Source organism: Silene latifolia, chromosome 2 (assembly GCF_048544455.1).
Source record: "Silene latifolia isolate original U9 population chromosome 2, ASM4854445v1, whole genome shotgun sequence".
In the NCBI taxonomy this organism is placed as follows: domain Eukaryota; kingdom Viridiplantae; phylum Streptophyta; class Magnoliopsida; order Caryophyllales; family Caryophyllaceae; genus Silene; species Silene latifolia.
In genome coordinates this window covers 108623455-108639809 of record NC_133527.1, presented here as the reverse complement: position 1 = coordinate 108639809, position 16355 = coordinate 108623455, and the positions used below count along the sequence as shown (strand labels likewise).

Sequence of the window (16355 nt, the reverse complement as noted above, 5' to 3'; positions counted from 1 at the left end):
CAGACAACTCCTCTGCCACTGTGGGCGTCCATGTCTTGAAAACCAGAGGATATCCATTGACATTCCATGTGTCAGCCTGGACAGTTGTCATGTCTTCCTTAGATAAGAACCTAAAGTAATACCATCCACAAGAAAAATAGAGAATCTCAGGTGCGGTAATATGGTTCCAGTGCTTGGAAACCAACGTATTAAGCTCCACAAGAGATATCTGCTTCCCCATTACAGTACCAACCAAAGTACTACTCCAATATTCAACCTCATCCTCAATATCCCCTTCTTCAATAACAACCTCTCTATCACTACTCTTGACAAACGATAAAGACATACCCTTACCAGTCGACTTTAAGGCTTGAACATAAGGTTTCTTAGATGGTTGAGTTGGAGCAGTAACCATAGGAGTAGATTTAGCCGGAATAACTACAGAAGGAAGAGGAGTTACCTTTTCCTTAGATGCCGAAGATGTTGCCACTGAAGTGGATCCAACAACAGCCGGAGAAGATGAAGAAGCCAAATATTCCTCTAGCACTGCAGTTCCAGGAGACCTTTTCGAGGAATCACCATTATTATTATTATTATTATTATTATTATTATTATTATTATATAATATTATTATTATTTGAAACTATAAATTGCTAAAATATTATTATTACTTGACACATACTACATATAAAACCAAACTGTAAATCGATATTATTACTTTCGTGACAAAACAAATTGACAGAATTTAAAAATTGAAATAATTAGCTTTGTGGATAAAAAAGAATATTTTGTTTAATATACATTTCAACACATTACTCAATCCTCTTCATTAATTGTCAACAAAGCAAAATACAATAACGAGAAATATGGACAATTAACAAAATATCAGTATTATATAATTAATTTCTTTATAAAAAATATTATATATACCGTGCATTTATTGCACGGGGTCTAATTATTGAATTAGTTTTGGCTCAGTTGCTTAACAACTTATATTTCACTGAGTCTTCCCTTGCTCGAGTCTCCATATTTTCATTCTCCGCGCCATTTTATTTTTTTGCTACTTCATATGCATGTAAACATTCTTATTATTTTTGTTAAAAATCTTGTTTGAGTCCTTGCATGCTGAAGGGTTTATAAGATAGTCGATTTCTTCACTCGTCTCACATAGTCACATACGGGTAGTTTTGATGTATTTTCTTTGCATATATTCTTCCATTTAAATAACTCAAAATTGTTCTATTGACAAACATAATAATCATTTTTATTTTTTTGGGGTAGTTTAAAATCTTAAATTTTAGCTTAAATTACATTACTATTGTTTATAACACATAATTACCGCTTGAAACCAATTTCGCGGTGAAGCGAGAAAGTAATAAAGAGAGACTCATTTACAAATTTGCACAGGACCCTCCGAATCTAGAGGCGGCCATGTGAGTGACCATAAATATAGAGCCAGCAAAACAGAGCGATGGGAGGTGTGGCGAACTTGAAATGACACAAAATAACTAATTTTAGCAAATATCAACAAGAAATAATTGAAAGGAAAGAAAAGAGAGCGGGAATACCAGAGAAGATGCGAATAAATGAGGAAGGAGAAGAGAGAGAGGGGGTTGAACACCAAAATCTACACTGCATGCACTAGATTTGATATCCTACAATGAACGCACTTAAATCAACTTGATTAACTGGTAATCAAATTAGGGAGTACGATCGTGCGCAGTGCTACATACTGTACACACATTTGTTTAGAGTGTATCAACTTACCATGTTTCGTGCCCTTCATGTCTCCATCATCTTAATAACTTTACAATTAGTTAGTGCAACTCCTTGTTTACGGAATTACGGATCTCTCCATATTAATAATATCCGTCTTAAATTTAAATTGGTCAATAGCAAAGCCTCAGCCTCAGCTTGACTATCCATCCATCCAAGTGCATGCGACTTTATTCTCCCATGGTATATGGTTTTTCTTCAAAAATAGGTGATAGTTGTATATTTGACTACTGTATCTGATACTAGGTCGATATTTAACATGCAACAACATCAGATCGATAGCGTTTGTACGACAATTAGCCTTGATGTCCAAATGGAATCAATATGCCTAACCATAATCCTTGAAGAAATTATGAATCATGAAATTTAGAATAAAAATTCCCTTGATTTCTGAAACAATGAGGTTATCCTGTGGTTTATATATAAGAGGAAGACCAGATTTGAGTTTAGAATATACATTAAGGCACTATTTAAGTACCGATTGGGGGATATTCCACAAAACTCCCTTCGCCGCAAGATTGTACCTAGTCTAGGACCCTAGCAAACAGCAAACTCTAGCTGGGATCACCTTCCAACTGCTTTCAATGGTATCAGAACCTGCTAACACAGCAGGTGAATAACTTACATTAATGTAACCGATACACAGTAGGACCCTAGCAAACACAAACTCTAGCTGGGATCACCTTCCAACTGCTTTCAATGGTATCAGAACCTGCTAACACAGTACACGGAAATATCTTCAGAACCTGTGTTGTGCTAACACAGCAGGTGAATAACTTACATTAATGTAACCGATACACAGTAGGACCCTAGCAAACAGCAAACTCTAGCTGGGATCACCTTCCAACTGCTTTCAATGGTATCAGAACCTGCTAACACAGTACACGGAAATATCTTCAGAACCTGCTAACACAGCAGGTGAATAACTTACATTAATGTAACCGATACACAGTAAGCTATTCGACTAGGTAGCACCAGACACTTCACAACAAGATCTAGCACTACAAAGTCATACAAAGAGATAACATAACCTTTAAATAAAAATAAATTTACAACATTAAGGTAAGCAAGGAAGAAGATGGTAGGAAGGCAAAAGACAGTAGCTTGATCATGAACGTTGATGTCATCTTCATTGACACGGAAGACCACCACAAACCGTCGATACATACAAACGACGGAGTGACAACGACTAAGTACACTTAAGCTCTTGCGAAAAGAACGTAGAAGGAAAAGAAGAGAAGCAAGACGGAATCTGCCCTCGGTGGAGAAAAAACTCCTACACCTAAGAAGTCGCACCCATTGAGCATAGTACCGATGGACCGAGAAAGCCAACACACAATGAGCAGCACGAACCCCCAGAGACAAGCACCACAACACCCCACAACACCCGCACCATTTAAGGGACTTGGCTTACCACTAAAGAGACGCCTAAGCCTCCTATTTAAGGAGAATATTAGAGAATAAAAACAAGACAGAAAAAGAAAGAGTGACACCATTTGACAAGAAAACCACCGCCTCAATCCCATCCAACGCCACCACCGGAAACCCAAATCCACCCTACCCTACCCAACACGCCTCAACCAAAAAGAAACAGACCCCAACAAACATGACCTAACCCCAACCAGGAAACTGCCGGACGCGATCACCATCCACAAAGACACGTCCACCCAACAAAAACCAAACACCAGAAACTGAGACTCCAAATTCCAAATGAACATCGGCACACATCCAACCCATCCATCTAAAACCACATTAAACAGACAAAAGAAGACCAGGAAAAAGGACCAAATCTGATGGGGGAGGGGGCGAGGGGAAGGGGAAACACCAGATCGTCCCAAGACCACCACCACTTAACAGAAAAAACCACCTAGATGAGCTATGCTCATCGACCAGACACCACGACGACCAACAACAAACAAGACGACGGGACTTACCAGGGGTAGGGAAAGGGGCGAGGGAGGGGAAACACCCGTGGAACGCATGCGACGCTTCGATGACAGGACAGGGGAACGCGGAACGGACCAACCTCAGAAAAGACCGCAAAAAACCAGCCAAATCACCGGACGAACAGGACGGAGTCCACGAAACGGAGAACGAGGGGGGTGAGATCGGGCCATTGGGGGCCGCCACAAAGAGGAACCGTGATCAATCACCGGAGATGGGGCAAGGAGAAACCCCATCTCTGGCGAAGGGTAGGGGGAGAAAGGGGGGTGGAGTTTGGAAAGGGGAGGGACGGGTCAGAAGCAAGAAATTAGGGTTTTTTTTTTTTTTTTTAGAGAGAAGAGAGAGGTTTTTAGAGAGAGATATCTTTAGCACTTTGATGACTGCTAAATCCATATAAATTGAGACAGTATGCTACCAATCCTACCAATCCTATTAAACTCGATCACGTATATTTACACAGGCAACAGCTAAATTTTAGTCACATAAAAACATCAACAATGCAACACAACATAAGAGTACGGTTTATTTTGGTAAAGGGGGCTACATTAATAGCTTTATGTTGACGAGCTTTAAAGCCTAGTGAATACTAGACCTAGCAAACGGGTCGGATTCGGATCGGGCCGGATTCAGTGCGGGCCAATTTCAGGTTTGCTTGCTCTGGGTCGGATTCGGGTCAACTATTATTGAGTTTATTCATGGATAATAATGATTTTGGAACAATAAACATCCAGGTTGGTTTATAGTGAATCAGGTCAATTCAGGTTTCGGATCAAGCTCGGGTCTTGAGTTCGGGTGTCAGGTTGTGTACGGGTCGGATCAATTTTGCCAGGCCTAGTGAACACCACCATTTAGTGAATTTTCAGCTAGGTTAGCTAATATCTAAACAAAATCGAAGGGAGTAAATGACATTTAGCAATGTGCTATTTAACTTCACATGCTCAGAAAACGTCTTCACCTTTAATAAGTGTACTTTACCTGTAAGATAAAGCTCATTCTAAGAAAGAAAAGAATCAAGCTGCAATAGTGTTTCGATCTTAGAACTTATGCCATAATTGAAAGCCGCATACGTTTAAAAATGACTTCTACTCCATAGTTATATGTAGCTTGGAGAGAGGGTTAGGTAAGTCTTATCAAGCAACTAAGAGAGAATAATTCCAAGGAGATCTCATATATCGCATAATAAGATAAGCCTCATTGCCCATTATAATTTGAGTAGAATGATGCACCGCAAATGGTTCATGCTGGAGTAAGCAAAGTGAAGATGGAAATTACTAATTACGGTCTACAAACAACGAACCTATAGATGTTACTGAACCTCCTTAGGGTAAGCATCATACTATACAACATTACTCCAGTGCCTCAAGGGCTCCCACAAATAGCGGGGTAAAGGGGGATTGGATGTACATAGCCTTACGCTTGTGTTAGCAACACTAACAAGGTGTTTCCAAATGACCCAAGATGAAAATTGTGTCGTGAACTGCACAATATGATCGTCACTTCACAATAAAAAATTGTGCTACTAGTTTAGCTAGTCATTTTCCTTTATTCCAAAATAATCCAAAACAAAAGAATAACTAGTCTTTGATTCTATTGCACTTTGGAAACAATAAGCATCACAGTATGAACCACCAGACTTGCTTATAGCATTCTTCTCAACTTATGTTACTCCGACTCTTCATGTTAGCTGGCTTACTTTATCGGACACTTGAAACTAAGACATGGACAAGGATATGACACTAAGACACTTAATTCTAAACCATAAACATGAGAGCTTTTCATGAATTAGTCTAGTCGGATGACGGATACCTTCAGACCAAGTCTGAGTAACATTAAACATGACAAAACGTACACAAAGAAACCAAATGTTAGGTACTATTTGCCCTTAAGAAAAGCCAAAGATGGCACTCACCGGTTCTGTCAAAAAAAAGTCAGGGATTAAAAAGATTTGAGCCACCGACATTAAGAGCAATCACAACCGCAACAATAGTTATCACAGATAGCCAAAATACTGCAGACCCTGCAAGTAAAAAACCCTTTTGAATAAGACGAACAAGCTGGACAAAATAACTCCTCAAGTAGAGTTAGCATTAGACTAGTACCTTTAGAAGTTTGACTATCGCCCGAAGAAATCGATTCACCTTTAGGCTTAGGTGTTACCGTCTTTGCACTAGTGAAACCGTTCCCGACTCTAGGATTTCCAGTTTCCGATGCAACTATGCCTTGAAACTCCTCACTCACAATTAAAGCAGCAAGAACATCCATAAACGATTCTTTGCCGAGATCGCGTATCGGGATCTCTGGCCTTTGCTTGTAAGTAACATCTGGTTCATCAGTATCAGAAGCATCATCCTCCTCTGAGATGTCAGTGGTAGCCACATCTTTTTTTGTCCCCTCATCCTCTTCATCTTCAACATATGCTTTGTAAGTTAGCCGGAGAAGTACTTCGCCTGAGTTTCCCTTTCTAAGAAGATTCCAACCTCCGGTCACGACAACTACCTTATCTGCTACCACAGTGTCTTGAAGTGTACTCAAATCCACCTGAATATTGCACCATAAGATCAGATGACTTTAAACCAGAATATGGACTTCTTTTTCTTTTCTTCCACAAACACCTATACATACAAAATTCAGGGCAAAATAACCAGATTTGACAAATTTGTCATGACCAAAGAAGTATAATACCTTATGTGTCTTAATCACTACAAAATATGTGATTATGTTATTGTATAAAAGTCTAAGACAGATAAAATGGTGTACTGTCATAGCATCATGAAATATATATATTGTTTCTCCCCTTTGCTTATACAAGGTACTTAACAAAAATGATTAGAATACACTAATAGATAGTAAATGGACCCAATTAATGCAAACCCATATTAACAAAAAGTGATCAAGTCAAAAAACACTTCATCCCCATTGCCTCCATGCTCCATCTAACCATGTCCCACCGCCATAAAAATCTCCGGAGCACCAACCTCAGCATCGGACCACCGCGACACTTACCAAACTCGCCAGAGTACCCGAACTACTCGTCACGCGACACCGCTACCACAGCCCACTACAGTCCGACCACCCAAAACCAAACTACCACTGTTGTTGTATCACCGAACCACCACTTCGAAAGCGACGATGACCACCAACTGAGGCGCAAGAGGCCGGAGAATACAACGATGGAGGTTGTTTGGAAAAATTACATGCCTTTCCTTGTAGATCTTGTTTTGGAGGTAAGAGGAAAAAAAACTGCTGGTGTAGAAAGGAGGTCGTCAGGTTGAAGGAGAAGAGGGGTTAGATGATAGTTTGTCTATGGGTAGGCTAGTGGAACATCGAAGTCAACAGTGTCACCGCCGAGAGAGGTCGTTGTCGTGCAAAGTGGGAAAAGCTGAAAGGCAGTAAAGGTTGTGGTGGTCACCAAGTAGGTCGTGGCAGCATGCCGGCCTCAGACTCAGTTACGGTAGGAGCATCATAGATTAAGTGGAACATCGAAGTCAACGGTGTCGCCGTCAAGAGAGGTCGTTGTCGTGCAAAGTGGGAAAAGCCGAAAGGCAGTAAAGGTTGTGGTGGTCGTTAAGTAGGTCGTGGCAGCGTGCCGGCCTCAGTTACGCCGATTAAGTGATTAAGTGAAGGGTTGGAGTAACATAGATTTGCACACATACAAGAATATTGATAAATGAATGAGGCGACATCAGAGAACAAGGACAAACTACCTCTGCCGTACCAGTCGATACATCCACAAAGCCAAGGGAATCAACAACTTCAACGTAAAGCTTCTGTTTCTTCGGATTTTGAACAAGCAAATTGAAATCCTAGATATGGCAGTAGAAAATGTCAGTAAGTACCTTACAGATTATCGATAAAGGGATAACAGTACCAAAAGGATAAAACATTCACTACCTGATTCCAAATTGGTTCACCAGGTGGCCCGATGACAGTGGTTTGACTATTCTTCTTACTGCGTATTGTTTGATCTCCCAAACGTAAAATAACATATGGATCGGTTTTGCCTGAACAGATTTTATGAAAAAGATTCAAACTTTTCAATAAGCAACCTAAATAGGAATAATCATCTATATATAAAAGCAACAAAAATAGAGGCCTGTGAATGATCCACATCACCTATACAAACAAAAGTTGAAAAATACAAAGTAACTGTGTAAAACCCAACCCCTGTGAAAGTACCCTACTTACAAGTTACCACTGGTTATGAGAAGAAGTGACTACCGTCTACCAGACAAGTAGTGGACAGGTGCTAATGTTGGTAGTAGAAGAATGCATCTTTGATGATCTAATGACATCAGCTTAATGTGATATTTGGCTTTTGAAAACTTTTTAAATACAAAAAGAAAAAAAGTCGAGTCAACAAAAAAAAAAACTGTTCATCACCCCCATTATCATCCAACAATCGGATGCTAGGAGCAGAACGATTTTGTCTTTGCCAAACTATGTCCTAACATGTTTAAATACGTTACCACATATTCTTGTGCAAGGCAGCCTTACACGTGAATATTGTAAAACAGATCCTTTTGATAACTGCCTCCTAGCATCTGATTGTTGGATGTTAATGATATCCGTTGTACACAAATAACACAATAAGGACTTGTTTGGTTGCCCATAAAAAACACATGGAATTGTAATCATGGGAAGTGTAAAAATGGCTTGTTGTTTGGTTGCCCCAATTCACATGAATCGGAACTTCCTAGGAACTCTAATTCCTCCATAATGGAGTAAGTTGCTTACCTAGCCCCCCTAGGTAAGTAGAAGTTCCTATGGAATTGGAGTTCCCACTTCCCACATGCAACCAAACAACTTTTTCAAATTCACATGAATTAGAATAGCATAGTAATTAGAACTTCCTAGGCATTGCATTTTCCCGTTGCGAACCAAACGACTTCTAATAGTGTAAAACCGCCTTACAGGAAACCAACTGATACTTTACAGTATGAATGTTTATAAAAGCATGTCTTTTTAAATAATTTCAAATAGAATTTATAATTAATCATGTTTTTTCAAATACTATATGTAGTATACGGTTCATAAAGCATACCTGTGCTGCACGGGCTAAGATTAGCCAACGTTAAACCGACAAATAGTTTTGGTAAACAAGTTTTGGGGGCATTTTCAGCAATGAGACATAATTATCATGACGATTGCTAATAAAAGAAGAGTACCATATAAAACATATGAGAGATTACGAGCATCAACAAGAGTCACTGAGAGCTCTCCAACAAAGTCCTTATTTTTTTCTTGCACATCTCCTGGTTTAAAATCATTAGTTACAGGTCCGACTGCTTTCCCTTTCTGAAAGTCCAAGACAATCTTCTTTGGGCGGACAAAGAGCTTTGGCAAATCTTCCGTCAGAAGTTTTGTCAAAAACCTAATAATAAATACAATAAATACAAGTGTGAGAATTACCTATAATTAAAATACTGGGTAAAATACAAATGATGGTAAGACAAAATGAGACACAATTATAAGAATTGGTAACAATTTCACCCTTTTAAGACGGTGAAGACCCACTACTTCAAGGCAAAGGTGTATGCCTCATATCAAGCATCCTTTATTTGCATGAGTATTTCTAAATTTATTAGAATTTTCTGCCAAAAAATAAACCTTTGTATGACGCAAGGCTATGCCTTATATAACGGACCTAATAGGTTTCAGTGCGTTATCTTTCCATTTTAATCTAGGAATGAATGAAGCTTGTTTTAGGATAAGCATAAATACAAACAATATTAACCCCTCCCCCGGATATATGCAAGAACTCTTGAGAATTGGGTAATATGAATTTAGTTGAATATGAATACAACACCAAAAAAACTATCAGAGTTGAACTGAGTTTCACCAACAAAGGGGAATGAACTTAAAAGATTAGGGACTAAACTTACATAGAAAGGACGGGAATTGCTGTTGTTATCCAAAGAAACAAAAGACAAGTCAGCATATGTACTCAAACTGATGAAAAACTCAAATAAACACAAAATAAAATCACGGGGGGAACTCGGGATTCTATTACTTTCATATCCTAGAGATTAATGAAACAGACTGACAAGAAAAGTAGTGTGAAATAATGTCTTCATAAAAAGAACATTATCACTTTTACGAAATGGAGTATCAGGTATCTTGAGAGCAACCTAATCCGGCAATTCTGATCAGATTTTAGGGTAACAGTTTATTATATAGCTCCATCTCCTAAAGCCTACAGTATATACATGAAGCATACACCTAATACATATTATGGACTTCTGATAATGACTTACTCATTAGATTGAACAAGCGAAATGGTGACAGTTCAAAAGTTATTTTTGGAAGGGAAACAAAGGCCCATTGAACTGCTCCAACCCAAGGCTCAGTGGGTATTAAACGTAGTTTGACCCAAAGTTCACCATCAATGTCAAAATCCTGAACACCAACCGGCACCATGACAGGAAGAATGCCAAATTTCAATGACAGCATCAAAAGCATACGAGCACCTCCAGTATATCGAAGCCCTATCTGGTACCTGGAAAAAGTAACAGCACCAAGAAAAAGCAGCTGAGCAACCCAACATAACTCATCATCATTACATCAATATTTACGAAACCATATGTCTCACATGGATCATGATTCATGAGATGGCCCTATCTAAAAAGAAAGAAATTCAACTGACAAGTTATATCTCTAAACATTAATTACTAACAAGTGAATCCACGCTCATATAAACTTGTTATGCCAAGTTAGCAACCTCATATTTAGAGAGATGCAAAAACAGTGTCAACTCTTGGAAGTTTTAACAAGCTATTTCCTCCATCACATGCAGATACAAATAAAAGTTTGTCATGCATGATTTATTAAAACTAAATTATCATATTGACATTTTTAAACAGGTTTGGAGTTATTTGATTTTATGAAATTATATTGGCTAACAATAACATTGATTGACCACCAAAGTTAAACGGGACAGCATATGACATGCCTCAAACATTGAATTATAACAAGAGTCTCCACACGGGCAATCTCACAATCAAAATGGGAAGTTGCATATGCACATAAACACCTGCAAATGTGCATTTCAGGAGTAGCAACTCACATATTGGGAAGCAGGGGTCGGGAGCTCTCTTATTTTCTTTCGACCTCTTCTCAACATAAAACAGGAGATGTAACAAATAAAAGATAATAGGCAAAGACAGCTTACTGCAAGTCATTAACACGGCGAGAAGTTCTGCGTTCCACACTTCTAACAGACAACGGCTCATCCCCTAGAGAGAATTGCTTCACCTCCACTCTCTCAACATAATCCGGTTTCTTCAAATCGTCAATGACAGGCTGCAACAAACCAACGATCCAATTCTCAAGACCCGGTCTATAAACCTTCCAAAGCTTTCCCAACACCATGTTCACCCATTCCACTGACTCCTTCCTCTGCAAATCCTTTTCTAGGAGCATAGAAAAACTTGTGGGCGTTTGGCGCCACAATGCAACCTGAGACTTCTTCCTTTTCAAACGATTCCATATCTTATCAGAAACAACCCCGACAAAGAAAAAGAAGACAAATAACCCAACAACGTTCCGGTTTATTGGAGGAGCTGGAATAGGATGAATCACCCCTAACTGAGTCCTAAGCTTATCCACAATAGGGTCTTGCTGAAAATTGGTAAAATTGGAACCCACTTGCATAGGTTCTTGTGACACACCCAAATCCCTATCACTATTCTCATCATTATCCAACTCGTCCGAAAATCGCCTCAAGACAATACTATTAGCACCCCTCCTAGCAGAATTAGCTACTTCTACATTAAAATTATGTCCAACACCATCAGAAGGAATTGCACAAGCCCTAACAAACCCTTTCTTAATCAAGTTATTAGGCCGACACTTATCCTTAAAGAACCTTCTCCTCTTATCTCTATTCAAACACAGCAAGGAGAAGCTACAATGTCTTCTCCTTGCATCAAACTTACATGGGCAAAAATGGTGTGATTTGGGCAAGAAAACTTGGGAAAGATCAGAACTTGCAGGTACAGAAAGCAGAATCATTTAGAAACAGCAAATGGGTTGCCCTAAATTTGAAGTGGGCATCAAGAGAAACATCAAATGAATATGGAACAAACATGAATTGAAAGATAAAAAACCCAGATTTGCAAAGTTCAAGGAAACAAAGATACAAACTTCGATGTAATAAAAAAGCAAACCTCAGTCAAAGTGCACGTCAAAAACAATGACATGAAGACCGAGGAGAGGAGGTTATTGTGTGAACAATGAATGGTAATCACAATTCACAAATAAATGTTGGAAAGCCACAATCAAACGTGTTGTTGGGAAGGGACGTCGGTAAACTCGCACTAAACTGTGTGATTCCTACAATTTGTGGGTTTTTCTTTTGGAAGATTTTACACGTGGGTCGGCAACAATCCTCTCATTATCCTTAGGCCCTCTACTTTTGGACTTAAAGTCACTTAATTTAAGTTCACTTCAGATCCTATAAGTTCAGTTCAATTCAGATCCTATAAGTTGATTTGATTCGAGATCTTATAAGTTGATTTGATTCGAGATCTTATAAGTTGATTCGAATCCTATAAGTTGATTCGGTTCGATTCGAATCCTATAAGTTGATTCGAATCCTATACCTCACTTAATTTAAGTTCACTTGAATCCTATAAGTTGATTCGATTGATTCGAGATCCTATAAGTTGATTCGATTCAGATTCTATAAGTTGATTTGATTCGAATCCTATAAGTTGATTGATTCGATTCGGATCCTATAAGTTGATTCGATTCGAGATCAGATTAGTTTCAGTCTAAAAGAACAGGGCCTTAGTCCTTACTAGTGTTCAAGCCCGGGTGCTGCCCGGGTCATATCGTAACAATGGCTTTTGAGTACTATGAAGAGGTTTATCCGTGTTTCGTATACTTTGATTAATACTAAAAAGCGTTTTTTGTCAGATAGCACCTAACATTTACGCTTTCTGTAAAAATAGTACCTAAAGTTTTTTTTTTGCTCAATAACACCTACCATTTTCTATTTTTTGTCTAATGACACCAAAATCAATTTTCCGTCAAAAAAAGTCAAGAAACCGTCTTGACTAACGGAGGAAAGGTTGAGTTGGTTGTAATTTGTAAACTCATTCTATTTCTTTCATATCCATACCTTCATCTCACCAATCTTATTCTTAAGTGACTTATTTTCATTCAACAAGCCATTTATAACACTTCTTTGCCAATAAGTCATATCCTCGCCAATCCACTTGAAGAATCGACACCCACGCAACCCCTTCTCCGCAATGTAGAACTTGCAGGCCATGAATCTTCTGCCCGGATTTTGGTGTGTCCATGATGCTTTCTTAGCCACTAGAATGCCATAATTGCATTTCACCCGATTTGTTGAGTTTGGGGATGAGCTTGAATAAGGCATATTGGATTGAATGGATAATGAGAGAAAGGGAGAAAATTGAACAAGGCAAAAATTGGGGATTTAGAGAATGGAGGAATAAAATTGGAGAGGGTGGGGTGTTAAATAAGGGATTTAATTGGAGGGAAATTGAGTTCAATTGAAGGGAAAACTAGAATATGGGAAAGGGAAGTTGGAATTGGAGGGAAAAACATAAAAAATAAGGTTACAATGCCAATTCCCCCTTCCCTCCGTTAGTCAAGACGGTTTCTTGACTTTTTTTGACGGAAAAGTGATTTTGGTGTCATTAGACAAAAAATAGAAAATGTTAGGTGTTATTGGGCAAAAAAAAAAACTTTAGGTACTATTTTTACAGAAAGTGTAAATGTTAGGTGCTATCTGACAAAAAACGCTACTAAAAAAGAGCATGCCTGTGTTGTTGGCTCTTTTAAAGTAAAACATTTTGAAAAATGTTTGTCATACGAATATGTCTAAAACAGTCAGACTAAATAAATTTAGGGTATTGCTCTTTCACATACGCATTTTACTCTTTCACATACGCATATTACTTTTTTAACCCTCTTATTTTCACAATCAATTTTCAATTCTCCCCTTCTCCATACCAAAAGACATCAACCACCAATGACCCACGACTTACCACCTCTCACACCCACCATCAAACCATACCAAACCACTTCTACCCAGCCACCCCAAGTCCGGCTATCACTACTGGTCACAGATCTGTCTAAAGCCCCTTCACACACGCACAATTCTCATCACCTGCGCACAATAAATAAACTCCGCCACCTCCGTCTCACCGGTAAACACCCTCATTTCCGCCTGGGGTCGTATATGCTGTCTCCTTTGATCATACATTACCGAAAATTAACCACCTCTTAATCTCTTACTCATAATAAACTTTAAAACCTTAAATAAAGTTGAAAATATTAAATTATCAAACGAAACTTTAGAAAAAAAAAAGAGACAAAATTTGTTCAAAATTATCAATGATGATTACAAAAACTAGTTTTATTATCTAATTGTAATTCATAATGAAAAATATGTTCAATTTGAGTGCTTTATTGATAAAGATGGAGATGTGCGACGCTTTTTTGGTTTTTCTAAGGATTTGCAGCCCAATTTTTTAGGGGAAAAAGTATTCTATGGGAGTAAAATAAGTAATACGTATGATTAATTGATGATGGTGATCCATAACTGCAAATTATAGGAGTAATTTGATCAGATTTTGAAGAAGAGAAGAGACCCGATTTGAGTATGTTTTGGCTGAGAGGAGGGGTAAAGTATGGAAAATTTATGAGAAAAAGCATCTGACATAGTAAAATGCGTATGTGAAAGAGCAACACCGTAAATTTATGTTAAGATGTAATTTTTTTGAACCTAAATGGGTGATAATTGACTTTATTTTAAATAATATGTAACTACTTATAGTTAAACTTATGATGTTATAGTATTAATTATTGAAATTACGCAACGACGAATAAATTGATGACATATATATTGGAAAAAAGTTGCCATTAATATTTCATTTTCGAGGTTTTCTTTCATTTCCCTAAATAAATTACCAATCTCTTAACTCCAAAACAAATAATCTTCTGCAATAACCTTCTCATCCCCAGCTTCCGCTAGTAAGGAAGTTAGAAAATAATTATATTGCATGTAAATAATGATAGTGGTAATTACAGTATATTGCGGGGAAGTGGCAAATAAGCCCCATACGTTTGACACTATGTGCAAATAAGCCCCACAACTTTCAACACGTGCAAATTCACTCCATACGTTATACAAAATGTGCAATTAAGCCCACTTTTAGAAATTCAGACCATTTGCTCACCGGAAAATAATGACATGGCATCGGAATGATGACTAGGACTATGACTAAGACTAAATTATATAATTAAAAAAAAAAGAAAAAGAAAAACTCACTTCACCAGTACCTAATTTGCCTAATACTGACTTCTTGTTACTCACGTCGTCACTTCTTATCTCTCTTCCTCTCACATTTAAGCTCCTCCCTCAAATCCATCCATTTACTCCATTTTTCACATCCAGTTTTTTTGCTTAGTCTAAAAGCATCGTTCTCATATACTGGTATCATTCAAGCTTTTGTTATTGAAATTCAGCGGCCTCGAAGAACTCCATCTATGGTGGCTCAAACTCTTCTTGATTCGGGATTGGGTTTTGCCGAGATGAAGTAGTTAAGTGATGCCATTTGGGTTGGTGCGCCAACGGACTTGGGCTCGTTTTCGGGGGCGGGTGCTCGGGTGAGTAGCGGAGCCAGGTAGTCGAGTGGTGGCCTGGTTTGAATTTATGGAGCTCGATTGATTTTTTTTTGCAGCCAAGTCGGGTTCGTCTGAGTGAAGGTGGAGCTATGATTATGGTGAATTGGACGAAATGTATAATGATGATTGATGAAATGGTGATTATAGAGAAGCTTTGCTATTTAATTGAGGATTTGTTTATTGCTAATTAAGAACAGTGATTAGACTTCATTGGAGTTGCAGCCAAAAAACGAAGAAGCAGAGGGTAATTCAGTCTTAGTTATAGTCCTAGTCATCATTCCGATGCCATGTCAATATTTTCCGGTGAGTAAATGGCCTGAATTTCTAAAAGTGGGCTTAATTGCACATCTTGTATAACGTATGGGGTGAATTTGCACCTGTTAAAAGTTGTGGGGCTAATTTGCACATAGTGTCAAACGTATGGGGCTTATTTGCAACTTTCCCGCAGTATATTGCAAGTAAATCACGAAGTGGTTAATGTGCATAATGATGTATTTATATATCCGACCAATGCTTTAGACTTTAGAGCTTTTAGCTATAGCTATAATTTGATCTCTAATTTGGTGGTGGTATATGATTTGTAGTTAAACTCATTATTCTCTGAAACCTAATGTCATATGGAAAAACTAACAACTAAAATACAAACTTTATCTTAGTCAAATTATTTCGTATCTCAAAATTAATCTACACTTTTTACCACTTGTTAAAATAATAATGTATTCTTATTTTTGTTTTATTTATTTTTAAATATCTTCAAATTAATCTACACTTTTACTATTTGTAAAAATAGTAATTTATTTTTCTTATTTTCTGTTTTATTTCATTTTAAGTAATTTAGCTCAATGGTATTCAATAAGATTTTATGTCATGATCTACATGACATGCAATATGTGTATTTAAATTTGAAGTTACGATTGTAGTTGTTATGAACGCGTGCCATCGGTATGAATGCAATATTAAAATTTCCTTATATGCAATTAGCAATTTGACGTCTA

General features: G+C 37.9%; 1 protein-coding gene across 5 annotated transcripts; it reads right to left on the bottom strand.

Annotated features, from left to right (window-relative positions):
• Positions 1-2120: 2120 nt before the first annotated feature.
• LOC141642884 (synaptotagmin-4-like) lies at positions 2121-12108 on the bottom strand. 5 transcript variants are annotated; one of them, XR_012543506.1, is made up of 10 exons: positions 10868-12066; positions 9954-10195; positions 9582-9600; positions 8865-9070; positions 7591-7700; positions 7404-7502; positions 5799-6237; positions 5609-5716; positions 2439-2624; positions 2121-2352 (listed from the first exon to the last, which is right to left on the bottom strand). XR_012543506.1 is itself a non-coding variant. In XM_074451864.1 (10 exons), the coding sequence occupies exons 2-9, from the start codon at positions 11707-11709 to the stop codon at positions 5628-5630; spliced, it is 2046 nt and encodes a 681-aa protein (XP_074307965.1). In that variant the 5' UTR covers positions 11710-11732; positions 11865-12021; the 3' UTR covers positions 2121-2624; positions 5609-5627. The 5 variants fall into 5 exon arrangements, 4 of the variants coding, with proteins under 4 accessions (XP_074307965.1, XP_074307961.1, XP_074307962.1 ...); XM_074451864.1 differs by having other exon boundaries at positions 2121-2624; positions 10868-11732; positions 11865-12021; XM_074451860.1 differs by having other exon boundaries at positions 2121-2624; positions 10868-12108.
• Positions 12109-16355: the final 4247 nt, after the last annotated feature.